Below are 19,606 nucleotides of genomic sequence, written 5' to 3'. Positions count from 1 at the left end.
TTTGTAATATTGAATTCAAGTTATACATCTCAAGAAAGTGTTCTGTATTGAATATTTTTGGTGTTTAATTGTAAGATTTTATATCCAAATTTGATACAAGAGTTTCTACTTGTTTACAGCTCAAAAAAAATGTTACACTTACAAGAGTGACACCATTGTTGATGCTACTACAACTTGATATATATGATTGTTTCTATGCTCTCTTTTGTTTTCATTTCCATTGTGATCAACGAGTTTTAAAGGAAAATGATGAAAACTCAACTTTAAGCCCAGTAAATCACAGTTCTTTGTCATTTGTAGCACCAAAAGCAAACACATTAAAAAGAAAATCAGAGAGATCTGTTCTTTATCATTTTTCTTCTTTAGTTTCTTAGACCTGAGGGTTTATAGGTTTTGGAGTGGACAAGCTCCATTGATTTGTTCTTGGGAGCATCAAGTAGTTTAGCTTTCTTCCTTGCTACAGGGAACTCCATGGAATGTGATTTAGGACCATTATCCCCAAAATCTTCTTTGAACATCTTGATGCTCAAAGCATTCAATAACGCCCTCGAGTACTGCCTCGACGCCATTTTCCAGTCCGTCCCTGATTTCATCATCGCCTTAAACTCATCAAAGCTTATCCGTCCATCCTGTCACCAGAAAAACATGTTACAAATCTCACATCAAAACTTGTAAGAAACTCAATGAATCTTGCTCATTTTACCTTGTTGAGATCGACGTCAAAGAAGATATCTTTGATCCACTGGTCACTACCGTGGCCTAGCTTATCATCGAAAAGAGCTTCTTTGAGCTCATCTAGCTCGATAAATCCGTTCCCGTTCTTGTCAAAGTACTTGAATGCTTCCTGCAAATGCTCATCACAACCCATTCTCTTCAAATGTATTGACAGTGTCACAAACTCTTCACAGCTCAACGTTCCATTTCCATCAGTATCCGCTGCATCCATTAGCATCTTCACATCTCCATCAGGGACAACTTGTCCAATCTTCTTCAGACCATCTCTTAGTTCCTCAAAAGTCAAGTGACCGTTCTTATCTGTGTCCATCGTTTGAAACATCTGTACTATCCCAGCTATCTCCTCGTTTGGTAGATTGTCAGCTACGATCTGAATGATTGATTTCCCCATATGATCAGTAACAAATTTTATGAGTCGAAGGTTAAAGTAAATTCATAATCCTTGTGAAAAATCAAGAAACTTTTATAGATATACCCTGAGGACTTTCTTCTTGAACCTGTTCATCAACAAGAACTGTTGAATCTTGGTCCTGACGTTATCTCCAAGATTCACATTTGGTGCTCTCTCTGCGTTCTGGATCCATGGATGTTCTACAAAACATAATTCATCGATCAGGTGATGCCGTTAACTAATCGTATTAAATCTTGGTAATGAAATGTAATTACCAAGAACTTCTTGAACTGTGAGTCGGCTATAAGGATTTGCATCAAGCATGTTCTTAACGAGTTCTTTGGCTTCATTTGAGACTTTTGGCCACGGATCTCTCTCGAAATCGATGTTCCCTTTCACAATCGCGTGCGCGATTCCTTCCTCTGTTTCTGCCCAAAACGGAGGGACACCACAAAGCAAGATATAAAGTATAACACCAGCACTCCAAACATCGATCTCAGGACCGTAATTTCTTCTCAAAACCTCTGGAGCCATGTAATAAGGACTTCCTACAATCTCGTTGAACCGCTGGGCTGCAAAACCAAGTTTTTTTTTCTTCAAGAAAACAACATAAAAGACTCAAAACTTCTTTGATGTTATACACGATAGAGATGAGATATTAGTACCGGGTTTGAAGAAAATGGAGAGACCAAAGTCAATAGCTTTGAGTTGTGCAGTCTCGGTATCGTTTGAAAAGAGGAAGTTCTCGGGTTTAAGATCACGATGAATCACTCCATGTTTATGACACACCTTCACAAACCATAAACTTTTAAGACCAAAGAACCAAACGATTTTACACAAAAAGAGATTTTTCTTGATCAAACCTTGACAACTTCAAGAATGGTTTTAGCGACAGAAGCAGCGGCACGTTCAGTGTAATGCCCTCTAGAGACAATACGGTCAAAAAGCTCTCCTCCTTCACAAATCTCCATGACAAGATAAACCGCGTCTTTGTCCTCAAAAGCTTCTTTGAAGCTAACAATATTTGGATGTTTTGGTAAACATCTCATGATCTCAACCTCTCTTCTCACATCCTCAACGTCTATCTCCGTCCTTAGCTTCTCCTTTGATATCCTCTTACACGCAAACCTGTCCGGTTTTGTTTTAGAATACAAAAGAATCAAACTTCTCAAGATGGGTATAAAAAAACAGAGGAAAGTTATTACCTTTCTCGAGTAGTGATGTCGATGCATTCATGAGTGACTCCGAATTCACCACGGCCTAACTCTTTGCCCAATTCATACTTGAGGAAGATTCCATCACCAATAGGGTCGGGAAGAACACGGCTTGGTGGCTGGAATATTAATCTCCGGGAAAGATTAGTTGAAGAATCGAAACGAGGATTAGAGGATGATGTTTTGCTACTACTACTGTTTCGCCTTCTTACCGGTCTCTTACCAAAAGGAGAACCTTTCAATGGCGACGAAACACAGCTTCCCATGGGATTTGTTTTTTCTTTTTTTTTAAGGGGAATAATTATATCCAACGACACGATTGATCGATTATTAACAATCGATCAAGCGATTTTCAAGAAGGAAATTTTTATTCAAATGCACCCCATGGGAAGGAAGAGAGAAGCTTTTGTGCTCAAGTTCTTTCTTTCTTATTTTTGCTTCTGTTTTTTTATTTTTATTTTAGGGGGCTTCTCTCTTCTTTTGATTTCTTTGTGTTTCGTTTTCTATGTTTATTTGTTTGTTGTTTGAAAGAAAGAGGAAGTCCTAAAAGACAGGAGGTTGAGAGGGAAACAAAAAGATTGGATGGATGGAGAAATCTCTCTATATTTGGTTATGACAGTCTGTTTGGTCTTGTTTTTCAAAAATTCGTTTTTTCTGTTTCCCTACTCCCGCCATTTTTCCTCTGTTTTATATAAGGGGTTAATGGCTGATCCAAATATCAATTTCTCTAAACTATTTCTCTCAATTATTTGTATATGAGAATATACATATATAAAATATGAGAATTTTTTATAGTATCTAAATTTTAATTACCCAAATATCCTAATCATTTATATGATTTCAAAATTTTCATTGTTGTAAATTTGGTGTCAATTTGGTTTAACCATTGCCTTCTCCTTCTTTCTAGTTTTTGTTCCACTTGTGTTTGTCCTGCTCTCTCGAGAGGACTTGTGGGACTCTATTCTCTACCCTCATCTCCATGAATCAGTCTTAAAATTGATTTGAAATCTAGTTGAACCAATAAATTTTGACTTGTAAGTTTAGCTTGTAAGTTTGACACCGGAGACTGATTTTGACCCTAAAAAGTTTAGCTTAATATTGATTTGAAATCTAGTTGAACCAATAAATCAATCTCATAAACCTACATAATTACCTAAAACAATGGCAAAGTAGCATATTCAAAATTAGCTTGTAAGTTTGACATTTTTGTTAACCTGCTAAATGTATATGTACAGTCTGTTAAAAACTCAATAATTTGATAAAATTATGGCAACCTAACAAACTAAAATCTAAGTAAATCAATAAATTTGGCAGATTTTCGTAAAGTTTGCTAAATCTAATAATAAGTGCCACCTGAATAATCATAAATTCTACCAATTCTCCACATAATATGCCCAAAATAAAGACAACAATACTGAAATTAAGTAAACTAGACTTCATAATCTCAGTGTTCTAAATAAAAGACTTTATAGCCTCTGTCAAAATCATTGAAGGATTAGGGGTTTTTTAATTTAACTTGGAAAGACTTAGCTAGATTTTTACTCATCGTCTTCAAAATTATTAGGCTTATTAGTTTTCGAGGAGTTACCTGGACCTCCTTGAGTGTTAAATTCTGAAAGTTGAGAGTATGATCTTGTTCCTCGTGCGTCATAATGTTTGCAATTTAGGCGAATATATCTGCAAAACAATAGTAGCGTTATGAACAAAATGTACAAATGTACACAACCTAAATTTGTAGGAATCATAATCAATCTGAAACCATAAACAAGAACACAAAATAACTTGTGTTTATTACTTCAGTGATCGATGTTAAAAGTTTTCCGATTTTGAAGAGTGTGACGGATAAAGTCTCAACATCTTTTATCTATGCTGATTTTTTTATCTTCTAAGATTTAAACGGTAAGAAAAGAAGATACAATCCACAAAAAGAAGATAGAATTGTCAAAAAAAAACCAATTCCTATTGGTGAATACGATTTATTTTTTTTCCTTTTAAAACGATTTTTTTATTTGTTAAAAACTAATTTCTTTTTTTTTTTCACTGATTATCTTTTTAGAAAACAAAATTGATTTCTTTTTTACATATATAATTTTTTAAAATCTTAATCGGAATTGCCTTTAAAAAAAATAATTTGAGACTAAAATATTTCTGTAAAATAAAAACAATAGTTAATTCTTTTTTTTAATATTCTTGATAATATAAGTATTATCCTTATAAATCTAATACTTTAATTTGGGACTATTTCCCCTTATGATACTCTAAAACAAGAAATAGTATGTAATATAATCATATCTAAATTTTGAGGAACAAGTCAGCAACAATAAACAAACAAATATTGAGGAACATATTATCGAAAATCATCGATTGAAGTAGAACTCATATACTTAAATGAGTGAAATCCCACACTTGCCAAGCCGGGGACTCGGGAAATAATCTACACAGATGTCAAATTTCTTTTTCAAGTATTGCTGCATATGAGAAGGCGGAAAGAAGATGTGGCATGAGAACATCCTAAAATTTTCTACAAATCTTTGGACGAAGAAGACATTTCAAAATTGTAGAGCAAGACGAGTATTACATTATGTATTATGTATTTTGTTTGACACTTGTTTGTATCTGTCACCAAAGTCGATTATTTAAATGTACAAGGTTCTTTAGTGAGGTGAACTTACAATGTATTTTCATGTGATCTTACAAATTCACCTAAATTGAGACTTCACTTGGTGTGATTCATATCAAAAGTTTTCAAACTTTGCTCCCAGAATAACAATTTCGTTTGTTTTAAATTTTACAAACCTATGCTTTTTATATATTTTTTCGTTCAATTGTTCCTTTTTATTGGGTGTGCGCGCGGTCAAAGCTCTTAATCACTTTCGAAATGTTTAACTCCAGCATATGCTAAATTCAGCACAAAAGTAATTTCAAATTAGGCAAACTTCAGTTTTTTATTTGCCAATCAAGACAAACTTTTCCATTGACAACAAAAAGAAAAAAACATACAGATAAACGGTTCCAAACAGAAACTATAATCCTTCAGATGTTTTTTCTTTTATTCTGAATAAAATGCCAAAAAAAAAACCCCCGAGTTCTAGCATCAGCTTCTTGATACTTTCACACACACTGCATAGAGTGTTCTTCCAAAACAAACTCAGAGGAACTTTCTATGTGGTCTGCCTGCATCTTCATCTTGCATATGCTGTCAAAATTCAAGTTTTCAGCACGTTAGCTTCACTTGTAATGTCGTTAAAACCACAAGACAACAAATTATACATCACTGAATTGCCTGTGAACTAGTAGTTAACACAAATCTTTCCATTTTAATCGTCATAGAAATTTCAACTAGCAAGTTATGCCATACAAGCATCAATCATCATAAACTAAGATGGAGTAAAAACCTTGAGGATTGTAGCAAGAAACTGTTAAGATTCAGAATGTAGAAAGTCTCTCTTTTTGTATTCCTCACTGATGAACACAGTGCACTAGGAGCATGTTAACTAGTTTTGCTTGGTTAAACGCATCAAAGGCTTAAGGATGGGTAGTTTAAAGTTTAAACACAAAGGAATTAGCAGTTGAAACACTCTTGATTCATCAACTACTTTGGCTATAGATAAATCAAAACAAGAGAAAGTGTTAAATAAAGAAGGAACACCAAAGCAAGAATGAAACAAAAGACTCAATTCTCCATCAAAGAAGAAATTAACGATCGGATATGCATTTTCGGAATCCAATCGTTCCACCACAAGAACTGATCTGATTCACACAAATCTACACCAGAATCAGAAGCTAAACCAATTAATGTATCACACAATCAAAATTCATACGATGCTCTCACAATAACAAGACAGAAAATTAGGGCACAAAACATGAACATTTCTGACTCGATAGAAATGAAAATGCAAAATCGAATCGAGAGAGAGATTGAACTCACGAAATCTTTGACGATTCCCTTGTAGACGAGGATCGGGAGGGCGATGCCGAAAATTCCGATGAGAGCGAAGTTGCGACGGGTCCAGCGGAAATTGTGCTCGAGATTCTCCCTCGCCGATCCCCAATCCTCAATGAACTTGTTCTTGTTCGTTTCCATTCCTCCACCCATCTTCTTCGCTTTTCTCTCGATTCACTTTCCTTTCTCTTCTCCGAATCGCCTCTTCAATGGTTTTAGCTTCTCCTGTGAATTGGGGAAGCCACGCGACTGAGTGGTTGGGCAGCTCAGATCGCTACCGGTTCAGTGAAAAATTATTTGATTTTTTTAGATAAACCAAATATTTTTTGAGCGATAGTTATCGTGACTTGGGCCCATTGAAAATATAGGCCCAAAATCTGGTTTACGAGTTTTTGTTGAAGAAGATTAGCGTTTTTGTTGAATAGGACACGTAGATGTTTACTTTTTTTTTTTACTAATTACGAAAAACAAAATCAAACACAAGTTTGTTCTTGAAAATGTCATTATTATATTGCCTTGTATTGAAGTTTGAACTATGGGAGAATCTGAAGAACGTAATTGTATATGGATCGCGCGGAAGTGTAAATTAGTTTTTGTCTCTGCTATTCAATTATCAATTTTTCTCAATTCTCACGAAAATTATCTCAGCTCTCTCTTTAGTCTTTACACTTCCATATGCATAGATTTCGCCGTTCAATCGCTGAAGGTGACGACAAGCTCTTTCTCATCCTCTCGTCTCTTGAAATTCCGTATTCGTTCACGAATTTTACTCATTTGTTATCTCATTGTCTAGATTTTCATCGGAATTGAGTAATTCTCGAAGCTCGCGTTGGTTCTTAAAGTAAAGAGCTGCTTAATTTTAGAGTAGTGAAATTAGATTTTAAATCTGTTTGTTAATGGTCAAGACATTGCTTTCTTAGGGTTTTTGTATATATTCTTCCAAAGCTAAGTTGTTGACTCTTTCTAATTCTCAGACCACTTAGTGCTTGGTGTGTCCGAATTCTTTAATTGTTTTTTTTAATGGATGTATAATTCTTATTACATCAACAAATCAAGAATGTTAAAAGAGTTTTTTAATATCATTCTTCAAGTAGTTGACATTTTCTGGTTTTCTTATTCAGAAAATGCCAAGAATTTGTCCTAGCATTTGCCGTTTCTGGTTTATCTCTAATCACACGCTAATGTGTTTATGTTGTGGTTTGGTCTGCTTCTAAAGCAAAACAAACAAAGAAAAGGAACAACTTTGTCTTTGGTTCTGAAGATTGAAAGGAGAAGAATTTAAAAAACTGCAAAATGTCTTTTGCAGGTGGGAAAGATGGATCTAAAGGTTTTGTGAAGAGGGTTACATCAACTTTCTCCATTAGGAAAAAGAAGAACACAACGAGTGATCCGAAACCGCTTCTCCCTCGATCGAAATCAACAGGTGGCAACTATGAATCCATGAGGCTTCCTCAGGGGAAAAAGTCTCTTCCAGATGTCACAGCAAACACAAAGAGGACCAAATCTGCAGGTGTTTCTCCTCAACCAAGGCGTGAAAAGATCGATGAATCAGGGAAACAGTTTACGAAGCTGAGATGTCTCGACGACAGCGATTCCATTTGGTTGTCTTCAGATTGTACCTCTCCTACCTCTCTTCTAGAGGAACGAAGAGTGTCTGTCTCGTTTCATTTCTCAGTCGACGAAAGGATTGTCTCTTGGTTATCAAATGTTGCAAACTCTTCATTGTCTCTGAATCAAGAAGACACAAACTCCACCAAAGGGAATCAGAGATACCAGACAAGTTCAAAGAACGCAAAATGTTCTTCACAAAACATTCGAAAGGATGGACAAATCTGCAACTCAGCTGAGAAGAAGTATGTTGGAACAGGCTCTGCAAAAACGTCAAGCAACAACAAGACTTGTCCACGAAAATCATGTGAAGAGTCATCTAGTTCCACCACTTTTGTGAGTCCTGACGAAAAGAAAGTTAGCTTCTCACTAGAATCAGAGGTGTCTCCTTCACCGGTTAGCTCATCTGGTCCAAGTAAAACCATACCGGCAAAGACTGTGGAGAAAGCTGCAGAGAATGGGAATTCAAAGAACAAGATAGCTGTGGAGCCGCTTTTCTGGCCATTTGAGCAGAAGTTTGACTGGACACCAGAGGATATATTGAAGCATTTCACCATGTCTCCTCGGAGAAAGAAGTCACTAGGAACCAAAACTCCAGGTACTTCTCCAAGATCAATGAGGGCACAACTCCAAACAAGAAAGCTAGATCTCAAAGAAGGGTGTAAGAGAAAGCTCATGTTCAACGGTCCCGGATCAAATTCGAAACCCACACGGATTCCAGAACTTAAACGAACAATCAGCAGTAACAGCAACAACAGTAGCACCACCAAGAAATCCGAGATCAGCAAGAACGAACAACCCATGATCAGGAACAGTGTGAAGAGGAACAAAAGTTTGCCATCGAGGTTGAGAAAATCAAGCAAAATATCTTCAAAGGTGGTGCCAATAGAAGCTACAGAAGAGAGTGGAGAGATATGCAGAGAGCAAAAAACACCTAAGAAGCTCATCATGACCCGCAAGTCGAGGACTTTTTTAGAAGATGACTTTGCTTTGATGAATGATTTCTCTATAGAAAAGGCGGTTGGGCTTTGCGAGTTTAAGGGAAGAGAAGGCATAGACTCAGACTTCAACACTGATGGTTTCTTGTTCGAAGATTCTCTATGAAAACAAAAGACTTTTACAGGTTTGATAACCCGAGGATACAGCATCATACGGTTAAATAGTGTATACTTGCCAAACCGCAATCTGCATTGGCCACAATTTTGTTCCTGGATTACATATCTGCTGGATAGTAAATACATGTAATATTTATACACATAAATGTATGCGTTCTGGATCAATCAAAGAGGTAAACGAGCTTTGTGGCAAGTGGCAACATACGAGGTCATTGATCTTCTTTATATCTCACCCACGAGATTACGAGTCTTGATCTTCCCTATCACACAATTGAAAAGATTCTTTGGTGTCAAGCATTATATGTGAGACTAATGACCAAAATGAAAAGTTTGGTCTTGGTATTTTCTAATTTTTGTTTTTAATAAAATCCTGCTGACATAAAAACAGAGAAAAATGCCAAAAAATACTTCATTTATTTAATTTTTGGAAGAATTATCCACGAACTTTTAGCGTTGCTAGAAACCCACACAAACTATTTTTTCGATGCATAAAAATACATAAGTTTTTTAAAGTTTCATTTTCCCCTCTCTGATTTCACGGCCATTAATAGACATAACAAAATCAATAAACAACGTTAATTTTTTGTAGGAAAAAATGCTAAAAAAATACATCAACTATTTAATTTTGCCAGAAACTCACATAAACTTTTTGCATTGCCAGAAATCCACACAAACTATTTTTTTAATCTATAAAAATACACAAACTTTTTATAATTCCATTTTCCTTCCTCAAGTTTCACGGTCATTATAAACATAACAGAATCGAAAAACTGCATTAATTTTTTATAATACGTGTTAGTTACTGTCAAATTAATACCATTATTACCTTTAAAAAGAAAAACCTAAACTCTAATTTTTTTCTCTTACTTTTCAGAAATTGAGTGAAATCGGTTGAAAATGTGGTTAATAAAGCAATAAATCATGTTTAGAACATATACATCATCTCCTCGAATTGCTCTTATTAGTCTTATATATCACAACACACAATGTTTTCGACTCGATTTATACTACCAACCATATTTTTCAACCGATTTCACTCAATTTCTAAAAGAGAGAGAAAAATTAGGGTGTAGATTTTTCTACCCCAAATCAATTTGAAGATTTTCTAAGGGTAACAATGATATCACTCCTAGAGTAGTTAGCACGTGTTACAAAAAACTAACATAACGACTGTGAAACTTGAGGAGGAAAAATAGAATTTTAAAAAGTTTGTGTATTTTTATAGATTAAAAAAATAGTCTGTGTGGATTTCTGGTAATGCAAAAAGTTTGTGTGGGTTCTGGACAAAATTAAATAGTTGATGTATTTTTTTAGCATTTTTTCCTACAAAAAATTATCGCTGTTTATTGATTCTGTTATGTCTGTTAACGGCCGTGAAATTAGAGGGGGGAAATGAAACTTTAAAAAACTTATGTATTTTTATACATCGAAAAAATAGTTTGTGAGTTTCTGACAACGCTAAAATTTCGTGAATGATTTTTCCAAAAATTAAATAAATAAGGTATTTTTTGATATTTTTCCCCATAAAAACAAAAATAAATGTTTGTAATTCGTTAAAGTTACGGATTCTTCTATGATTCTCGTTAACGGAGCCGCTTCTTCTACCCTCCACAACGCCGCTCGGTTTTCTCGAATTCGAACCATGAATCACCTAAATTACGGAACTGTGTCTTCCTCTAAACCCACCCAACAACACTCTCTCCCGGATTCCGACCCAGGTTCTCTTTCCCTCCCTCTTCTCTGTTTATAACTTCCTCGAAAATTTTGTGTTCCATTGCGTAACTTGTACCTTGCACCAGAACCAGCCAAACCAGCTTCTGGGTCGGAGACTCGAGTATATACCCGGAAGAAAAGGCTAAAACAGGAAGCTTTTCAGCCTCTGGAGAAAGATTCCTGCATTAATACCCAGAAAGTAAGTTTCCTTTTCTACCTTATTTGAGAGAAAAAAGGTAAGCTTTGCATGATTCCCCTCATTTTGTAGACTAGGGCTCTAGAGATTGCCTTTCCTTTGATCAAGATTGCCTTTCCTTTGATGATCAAGTGTTGTAATTTCGTGGGTGTGAGTCTTACTTTGTTAGTGACTGGAGTGTATTTGTTGCTTTGGTTTTTGCTATGATTATGCTTCAGCAAATGAGTGAGAAACCTTGATTAGTGTGTGTTTCGTATGTTATATGAGTACACATCACCTTGTTTGTGTTATTATTTTTTGTGTCTTATGTGTCGATTTATTTAAAGTATTTTTGTCTTCTCGTACTTAATGATGCAGCAGCTATGTCGATTACCTGATATAGAAGAATTTGCTTACAAAAAGAATACTAGATCTTCTTCATCCAGTAAGTCTCACTTTGTACAACTCAGAATTTACATATTCCTGATCATTCAGTAAACTTAATTTCAGTCTCTGGATTAGAAAGAAACAGCCAAAGAACCTGACTAATTTCCATACGAATAGAACCTGTACTCGTAACTGAAAGTTATTACAGATTCTATATGAAAAAAAAAGTTGGTGGGAAATGTTTTATCATCAAGCATATTCTTTAGCCCTTTCCTTAAATGGCCAAGAGAGATTCCTTACCTAAGTTATTGCAGGGAGGTCAACGGAAACCAGCATCACTGTCACTTCAGTCAAAACAGCAGGTATGTTATCACGCAGCAAGTCCCTTAATGATAAGGTTGTTGAGGTTTCTACTTTACCGATTTCTTCACTCACAGCAACTGCTGTTGTATTAATCTCATGGTTTTAATCTAGGGAATGCGCCTGAAAACTGGGTAAAAGTGCTCGAGGGTATTCGTCAAATGAGATCCTCTGAAGACGCACCAGTGGATTCTATGGGATGTGATAAAGCAGGAAGCTTTCTACCTCCCACGGTACACTTTTTCTCCTCGATTTAGTGACTGGATTTTTCTGTGGAAGCATGCTATGAGATACACTGAGTTGCTAGCTCTTTACTCTTGAGGTTTTCTGTTTACCATACAAAGCACATTTACATCTTTCCTCTCATGTTTCTGATAAATTTGGATGTACGTTTTTGCTAGTGAATAGCTTACAAAACTCTCCTCTTCTTGTTTCGTTACTGATCATGTTTTGTTGGCTTTATCTAGGAAAGAAGATTCGCTGTCTTGCTAGGAGCACTTCTTTCAAGTCAGACAAAAGATGAAGTGAATAACGGTGAGTTTTGTGTTGTTAAAGAATATATTTCCACGTTCTGGTATACACTTATATTATCTGCATTTTAAAAGTTTCCTGATTATAAATGCATACTAACTATTCAGACACATTCAACATGCAGCTGCAATACATCGTCTTCATCAGAACGGCCTTCTCACGCCCGAAGCTGTTGACAAAGCTGATGAATCAACTCTAAGAGAACTCATCTACCCGGTAATTTTCATGCCAGTTTCTCAAATAGTGGGAAACGATGAAATGAATGAGAGACTATAAAAGGCAAGGTTCTTTTTTCACGGTAAAATCTTGGTTATGAGTTTTAACAGTTTGCCATTACTTCCAGGTTGGATTTTATACAAGGAAGGCTACGTATATGAAGAAGATAGCCAAAATCTGTCTAGTGAAATATAACGGAGACATTCCAAGCTCTTTAGACGATCTACTTGCGCTTCCGGGGATTGGTCCCAAGATGGCCCATCTGGTAAAATTGACCCAAGATCTATTTGTTACCTATCTTGTGAGATAGATACATGGCTTGTCAAAGTTTTCTTTTGTTGCCACATGACAGATTCTGCATATAGCATGGAATGATGTTCAAGGTATTTGTGTAGATACACATGTCCATCGTATTTGCAATCGACTTGGTTGGGTGTCTCGACCAGGAACCAAACAGGTACTCCCAAGTCCCAAGTTTGTTTCAGTCAGAAGTTGTATCGTGACGAATCAAGCAAAGATGGTTTCTACTAGTGTTGATTTTCGTGTTTGCCTTCTCTTTTGTCAACCATTCTTAATCTGTGTGATTTGATAGAAAACTTCGTCTCCAGAGGAAACAAGAGTAGCTTTGCAACAATGGCTTCCAAAGGAAGAATGGGTTGCCATTAACCCGCTTTTGGTGCGTCATCTTTCACCAATTCTTCTGCCTTAAGACAACACATGAGACCATACAAATCAATCGTCCTCCTCTTCTTGATTCTTTGACTTGTCTGAAATTTTGTGTAGGTGGGATTTGGACAAACGATTTGCACACCACTAAGACCTCGTTGCGAAACCTGCAGTGTCACTAAGCTTTGTCCTGCTGCATTCAAAGAGGCATCAAGTCCATCATCCAAGTTGAAGAAGTCTAAGCAAAGCAAAGAACTGTGATCCAAAACCTGGGCCTTTTGTATTTTGAAAACAAAAAAAAAACCATTTTGTAATTTTTTTTTCCTTCTGAAAAGATGAATTGCATCCCAGGAAACTGTTTTTAGCATTTTTGAGGATGGCAAGAAAAATGTTTCTTAAAATGTTTCTCTCTCACTACTCAATCGTCTAGATTATTTGATTAGAGCTTAGTCACTATTTCTTTCTAAGCTCTGGAATAAAGATTGAACAACAACATTCGTTAGATTTTGTTATGAAAGTGATGAGATCCATTTTGAGAACACAATGAATTTACTAAATTTTTTTTATCTGTAGAGGCTAGAGATCACTGTTGTAATCTAAAGGCACTTCTTTTGTCTTTTCAGTATAGAGAGACATTGAAAAGTGCAAAGCTTTAGCCTTTCAGTGATTTTCAATTTAAAGAAGACAAAAAAAGACAAAAGGGAGATTTTTTTTCCGCAAAATCATAAACCATTTTGTCAATTGATTTGATTTTACGGTCTACGACGTCTGGATTTGATCATCTGAAAGTGTGAGAGGCATGACGGTCGCGGCGGGGATCGGCTACGCGCTGGTGGCTCTGGGACCGTCTCTTTCTCTCTTCGTCTCCGTCATCTCCAGAAAGCCCTTTCTCATCCTCACTGTTCTCTCCAGGTCTCTTTCTTTTCACAATTTCTCTGGAACTTCCTGATTCTGTTTTGCTATCGATGTGATGAGATTTCGATTCGATTCGATTCGATTTGGTCCTTTTGCTTTTCGAATTGTTTGGGCGATGGATCTCGTCGGGTCTGCTTTAGGGTTTGGAATCAAACCTGATTATGGCTTTGATTGATAGATTTTTTTTGGTGAATGTAATGCAGTACGTTGCTGTGGCTTGTGAGCCTGATCATCTTGTCGGGACTGTGGAGGCCTTTCCTTCCTCTCAAAGCCAATGTCTGGTGGCCTTATGCTTTGCTTGTTCTCTCCTCTGTTTGTTTCCAGGAAGGTCTTCGCTTTCTTTTCTGGAAGGTTTACAAGTAAGTAATTATATTGTAGAGTTGCTTCTGTTCTTCTTCGTATAAGATGATCATTAACAGTTTTATCTTCCCCGTTTTGAGTGTTGTGAATATTATATCCTTGTTGATCTTTTTCTTTTGAGCTAGAGCTACATACTGTTTCGCTTTTTTGATATTGGACTAAGTATGTACATGGCCCATCATAACTTTGTTAATCCGATGATGTAGTTTAACGGGGAAATACATGTATGATTAGTCAGATAGGTTGTATAGTTTGTTCTGAAAACATGTCTTTGTGTTCTTATTATGCTCAAGGAGGCTTGAGGATGTCTTGGATTCCTTTGCGGACCGGATCTCAAGGCCCCGCTTGTTTCTCACTGATAAGCTGCAGATTGCTCTAGGTACGCTTTCCTGTTTTTTTTTTTTGGCCGAGATTCATGCTAAGTTCATTGTTTATTATCTGCTGCGTTTGTGTTAGTCTACGTTATCAGGTTGGACAACACAACTTGTGTTGTCTTAAAAAGAACAAATTGAAATAAATGGGCTGCAAAGTATCTTGATCTAGAATAGGATTTACTCAGATGTATTATCTGCCTTGATCTTAAAGCTTGTCAGAAGCTCGAGCAAGTAGAGAAGGAGAATACTAAAGAGTAGGTCAAATAACAATATAGCTGAAGCTAAAAAGGAACCTATAACCACTAGGCAGCTGTTGTACATCTCATTTCTTACTCTTTGACATGATCTAAGACTATTCCAGTCAATTGCTTGCAGCTGGTGGTCTAGGTCATGGTGTGGCTCATGCTGTCTTCTTTTGTTTGAGCCTCTTAACGCCGGCATTTGGTCCGGCCACATTCTATGTCGATAGATGTTCAAAGGTGCCATTTTTTCTCGTCTCTGGTGAGTCAACTGAACCCAAGTCCTGTATTTTTTTTTTTTAGCAGAGTCGCTGGTGGTTTGAATTTGTCTAGTAGACTAGTACTTAATGTTGAAGTTTTTCCACCACGTCTTACAGCAATCATTGCTCTTGCATTTGTCACGATCCACACATTCTCGATGGTCATTGCTTTCGAAGGATATGCAAAAGGGAACAAAGTAGATCAAGGAATAGTTCCAGTCATACACCTTGCTGCTGGAATGTTGGTATGATCTCAGATAATTCTCAAACTTTCCTTTGCTTATTAGGATGATAGGCTAATGCAATTTTTTTTTTGGTTCCTGTAAACTTAATCGTTTGTGTTTTTGGTTGGTGGTTACCAGACATTGGTGAATTTTGCATCGGAAGGTTGTGTAATCGGCGTTCCTCTTCTTTACCTTGTGGCATCTGTGACTCTTTTGCACTGTGGAAAAATGGTTTGGCAAAGGTTGAAAGAAAGCCGGAATCAAAGCGACCCTTCTCGGTAAAAAAATCTGGCGTCAGACTCTGACTCTTTAGGTTTTGTCTGTAAAAACTTCTTACACTTGAACGGTCTTTAGCATCCTCTGATCTCTCCTGACTTGGTTTTTTTCTGCTTTGCTTGCATAGCTCATTTGGTTTTATCCCCTAATTGCGTCGAAACTTAAATGTCATGTTTTTCCCTTGACGCAATTATGATCCTAAATTATCTTGAACAGAGAAATCTTACAGAGAAAAACAGAAAAAGGGAAATATCTATTTTAAAAATGACCCTGAAGAAATATCTGGTTTATTAAGGGTTGCGAGTGAATAAGCTAAACCAACAATAGCTAACAATTCAAATTCCGATAAATTACGCTACTACTTGGCCTCAAATTTCCTGACAATACGAACAATGATAAAAACATTGTTAATAGACTCTTAACTGTTTAAGTATATGGAAACTCAGGTATAATGAAGCATAGAGTATAACTGTATAAAGTATATGGAAACTCCAGTACAAGTAATAGGATCACGCAAAATCTTCGAGAACTTGAGAAATAATAACATCTATTTTCTGAATAACACTGTTATAGTCAGTCATAGGAGACGCTTGAACCGGACCACCTGTTTTCCAAACGTTTTGGCAGTTGTTCACAGCGTTAATAGCAAACTTTGCTAGTCTCTTGGCGTCCTTAAACTCATAGTTAAACGCTCTTTCCTTAAAATAATCATAAGGTTTTAATTCAGACACTGGTTTCAAAGCAAACTCGTAAGTAGCCGAAGCTATTCTGTAATCCTTCTCGCAAACCGCGATCCGTCTCTTCCCGTTCGGACCATTGTACCTTGGTCTGATTTTTCCAATATGTCTGGTTGCGTTTGCCACTTGCATGTTTGCCTTCGATAGCTGATAAATTTCCCAATCAGTTTTTTATTAGGCTGGCAATGGCATGCATAGCCGATCATTAAAATACATTTAGTCATATTTTTACATCTAGTTTACCCTCTCTCCAAAGCCCATATACTACCTACTACTACTCACCAAAAGGCTTTCCAAGACCCAAGAGTAATCACTGGCCGTCCAAACAACCGGGTACATATCACTAATTTAATCGTGGAAGAGGGGCTAGACGGAATGGACACATACTCATACCACTGAAATTTCTAAACAACTGGGATACAAACGTCTGGTTTACTACTACTCTTTCTGTTTTACAATACATGATTTTTTAAAAAACATAAATTGTTTCAGATTATATGATGTTTTTAATTTTATCATTTGTATTATGCTTTTTAATTTTATTTTGTTATTGTTTGGATTGTGTTTATGTAGATGATAAATAACTTTTTAGTTTAGGAAAAAAGAGAAGAAATGGTGTTTTTTTTAAAAAAAATATAAGTGCAAAAGCTTAAACTTTCATCTATAATTTTGAAATGGAGAGTGTGTTTAACATTTACCGCAAATACAAGCAAGTCGCGGTTGTCGCTTTTCTCAGTTTTGCGTTTATCGTCGTGGAACATACGGAAACAATAGAAAAAGTCAGGCGTCCTTCTGCAGATTCTGCTAATTTCATAATCTACTTCCGCGTTTGCTACTGGAAACGCAATCAGCACAGATGACAAAAACAAATTAAGAAACCTCATGTGTTTTATTTCTATTGTGGCCATCATATTCAGAAACAAGAAGTGTGATTTTTGTTTTTTGGTTTTTACTAATGTGTTTCAGAATATTTTTCTTATATTTAATTGGAAGGCTAAAAATAGTAATGATAAATATATATGGATGAGATTCCTTAGTAAATTAGGAAACTCTATTTTTGCATGTATCTTCTAAAAGACCGCATAGACAATTGTTTGTTTTATTCATTTGCAAGTTTTTACTATGTTTATAAGAAGAGTAATCTACATGAACTATTGCGCAACATCAAACCCTGATTTGATGATTTTCAGTATTTGGTTGAAAACTAATGATTATGTATTCATTTCTGTAATATGTGTAATATGTGGATGATGATTTTATGGTGGCCTCTTATGTAAGATTTCAGTATCACTACCCAAGTGTAAAATTCGGCGTAATGTGAAATTTTGGTCGTGATCATGATAACGGTTAGTGAAAACATTTTAATAAGATATTTTGATTTCTTTTTTTCATTCCCCAAAAATGGTTTTCTAGTTTCATGGTATCAAAAAATATTTTGAATTATGATAAGACAATAATAGTTGGAAATGAAACGATCACCATAATGTTCAATATCAACATGATTGATTTATTTAAAAAATTGTTAGATAAATTGTAAATTCGAATTTTAAAACATAAAAATGCAAGCGAAGGTTATTCCGTATTATTACGCTATGTATTTCTCGACAGATTTGATCTGAATTATGATATGAGAGTCATAAAACGTCATTTCTTTAACCAAAACTTGTATCTACATAAAGGTTTGATTTATTCATTCAATGACCGTGTAAAAAAAATGAAATTCCGGTATAATTAAGCATCATATAGTATAAATACATGAAATTCCGATACAACTAGCGTCCCCCAAGTTGCTTTCGGACAATAAGGTCAATGACACTATTCGTATTGTTAACATTATTGGTATACACAGTGAAAGGAGACTTTTGAACCGGACCACCTTTTTTCCATCCGTCTTCGCATTGGTTCACATCGTTCGTGGCAACCAATGCATGCTGCTTCGCGAAGCTTAACTTATTTTTCTGTGCTTCATACCAAGAATTCTGAAACAGAGCCGAAGCTGTTTTGTAATTCTTCCTGCAAAAATTGATCCTTCTCTTCCCGTTCGGACCATTGTACTTTCTACTGACTTGTCCAATATGTGTGTTTGCGTCGTCCACTTGCATTTTTGCATTCGATATCTGATACATTATTGATTTCCCAATTAGTTTCTTTTTTGATAACGGTGGGCATCCCAAAAAATTGTCTATACACAAAGATTAATTTCACGAGCCCTTGCATCCGGATACGCATTTGGATTCCCAATTAGTTTCTTTATTATTATGCATATAGTTTTCTTATTTTTTTTAAATTGTGTTTATGTAGGTAATAAATGATGTTTTAAGAAAACAAAGCTAAAATGATTCTTGTATATGTGTGCAAAAAAAAAAAAAATTAAAATTCATGTGGTGAGAGAATGACCAACCACAACTAAAAAGAGCCTGGCGATGTTGCCTGCGTTAATCGTTCGTGGATCCGTTCGGAGCAAAGTGACACAACTGATTGGATCACGCGCTCCACTCTCCATGCAGAGTTTTTCAATTTCTGCGTCTGAAATCGCGTTTGCTACTTTTTTTTTTTTTGGTCGAAAATGTTAAGATTTCATACCAGCTTTTAAGATCTTTCAGCAACCGACCATTCCTAAAGAACTCCATTACAGCACCAGTGACATCTTTACCGACTATGTCCCTAGAAGCACGGATGAACTCAACAGAATAACCATCCGGTCCTGGGCTTTTGCTTAGGGGCATGGAGAAGACAACAGCTTTTACCTCCTCCGGAGCAACAGCCTTTTGAAGGGACTGTTTCTGCTCATCGGAACATCTGAAAGGTAAAAGAGCTTGGAGTTGACTAACTGAGCAAGGGGAGATAGGCAGATCTGTTTGCCCGATAATCTCTTTGAAGTATTCTGCAGAGTAGGTTTTGATCTCAGCGATCGATCCAATCACACGGTCATCAATGTCTTTTAGGAAATAGATGTGGTTTCTAGTGACCCTCTCAGCCACCATACGGTGAAAGAAGGATGTGTTTCTGTCCCCCGAGTGCAGCCATTGTACTCTTGATTTTTGCCTGTAAAACTTCTCCTCAGCCGTTTTCAATTTATTCCATATTTCCCTCGCCTCCTTCTCCTGAGCGGCAACCAGAGGGTCAGGCGCCGTAAGAAGAGATCGCTGGAGGTCGGATAAGATAGA

The 19,606-nt window shown here is 36.2% G+C and overlaps 6 protein-coding genes across 10 annotated transcripts; 3 read left to right on the top strand and 3 right to left on the bottom strand.

Annotated features, from left to right (window-relative positions):
- Window positions 1–131: 131 nt before the first annotated feature.
- Window positions 132–4,015, bottom strand: LOC18026823 (calcium-dependent protein kinase 24). 2 transcript variants are annotated; one of them, XM_024161073.1, is made up of 8 exons: window positions 3,929–4,015; window positions 2,332–2,459; window positions 1,990–2,254; window positions 1,792–1,915; window positions 1,402–1,698; window positions 1,211–1,326; window positions 704–1,105; window positions 132–629 (listed from the first exon to the last, which is right to left on the bottom strand). In XM_024161073.1, the coding sequence occupies exons 1-8, from the start codon at window positions 3,989–3,991 to the stop codon at window positions 363–365; spliced, it is 1,662 nt and encodes a 553-aa protein (XP_024016841.1). In that variant the 5' UTR covers window positions 3,992–4,015; the 3' UTR covers window positions 132–362. The 2 variants fall into 2 exon arrangements, with proteins under 2 accessions (XP_024016841.1, XP_006410285.1); XM_006410222.2 differs by lacking the exon at window positions 3,929–4,015 and having other exon boundaries at window positions 2,332–2,797.
- A 1,221-nt stretch (window positions 4,016–5,236) lies between these two features.
- On the bottom strand, window positions 5,237–6,595 carry LOC18026822. The gene is made up of 2 exons (XM_006410221.2): window positions 6,269–6,595; window positions 5,237–5,536 (listed from the first exon to the last, which is right to left on the bottom strand). Exons 1-2 carry the CDS (start codon window positions 6,434–6,436, stop codon window positions 5,489–5,491), a joined length of 216 nt encoding a protein of 71 aa, XP_006410284.1. The 5' UTR covers window positions 6,437–6,595; the 3' UTR covers window positions 5,237–5,488.
- A 280-nt stretch (window positions 6,596–6,875) lies between these two features.
- On the top strand, window positions 6,876–9,081 carry LOC18026821. Its single transcript, XM_006410220.2, has 2 exons — window positions 6,876–6,989; window positions 7,590–9,081. Exons 1-2 carry the CDS (start codon window positions 6,959–6,961, stop codon window positions 8,993–8,995), a joined length of 1,437 nt encoding a protein of 478 aa, XP_006410283.2. The 5' UTR covers window positions 6,876–6,958; the 3' UTR covers window positions 8,996–9,081.
- A 1,492-nt stretch (window positions 9,082–10,573) lies between these two features.
- On the top strand, window positions 10,574–13,346 carry LOC18026820 (endonuclease III homolog 1, chloroplastic). Of its 4 annotated transcripts, none has more exons than XM_024161074.1 (11): window positions 10,574–10,724; window positions 10,806–10,918; window positions 11,276–11,339; window positions 11,596–11,643; window positions 11,756–11,874; window positions 12,109–12,175; window positions 12,297–12,388; window positions 12,516–12,653; window positions 12,741–12,845; window positions 12,981–13,064; window positions 13,172–13,346. In XM_024161074.1, exons 1-11 carry the CDS (start codon window positions 10,580–10,582, stop codon window positions 13,313–13,315), a joined length of 1,119 nt encoding a protein of 372 aa, XP_024016842.1. In that variant the 5' UTR covers window positions 10,574–10,579; the 3' UTR covers window positions 13,316–13,346. The 4 variants fall into 4 exon arrangements, with proteins under 4 accessions (XP_024016842.1, XP_024016844.1, XP_024016843.1 ...); XM_024161076.1 differs by having other exon boundaries at window positions 10,579–10,724; window positions 10,812–10,918; XM_024161075.1 differs by having other exon boundaries at window positions 10,579–10,724; window positions 10,812–10,918; window positions 11,273–11,339.
- A 364-nt stretch (window positions 13,347–13,710) lies between these two features.
- Window positions 13,711–15,887, top strand: LOC18026819 (gamma-secretase subunit APH1-like). The gene is made up of 6 exons (XM_006410218.2): window positions 13,711–13,966; window positions 14,173–14,328; window positions 14,623–14,708; window positions 15,079–15,204; window positions 15,320–15,447; window positions 15,565–15,887. Exons 1-6 carry the CDS (start codon window positions 13,854–13,856, stop codon window positions 15,706–15,708), a joined length of 753 nt encoding a protein of 250 aa, XP_006410281.1. The 5' UTR covers window positions 13,711–13,853; the 3' UTR covers window positions 15,709–15,887.
- A 324-nt stretch (window positions 15,888–16,211) lies between these two features.
- On the bottom strand, window positions 16,212–16,571 carry LOC18026818 (pectinesterase inhibitor 5). Its single transcript, XM_024148339.1, has one exon. The coding sequence runs from the start codon at window positions 16,569–16,571 to the stop codon at window positions 16,212–16,214; it is 360 nt and encodes a 119-aa protein (XP_024004107.1).
- Window positions 16,572–19,606: the final 3,035 nt, after the last annotated feature.

This window comes from Eutrema salsugineum, unplaced genomic scaffold (assembly GCF_000478725.1).
Source record: "Eutrema salsugineum unplaced genomic scaffold, Eutsalg1_0 scaffold_10, whole genome shotgun sequence".
NCBI lineage: Eukaryota > Viridiplantae > Streptophyta > Magnoliopsida > Brassicales > Brassicaceae > Eutrema > Eutrema salsugineum.
This window is presented reverse-complemented; position numbering and strand designations above follow the sequence as displayed.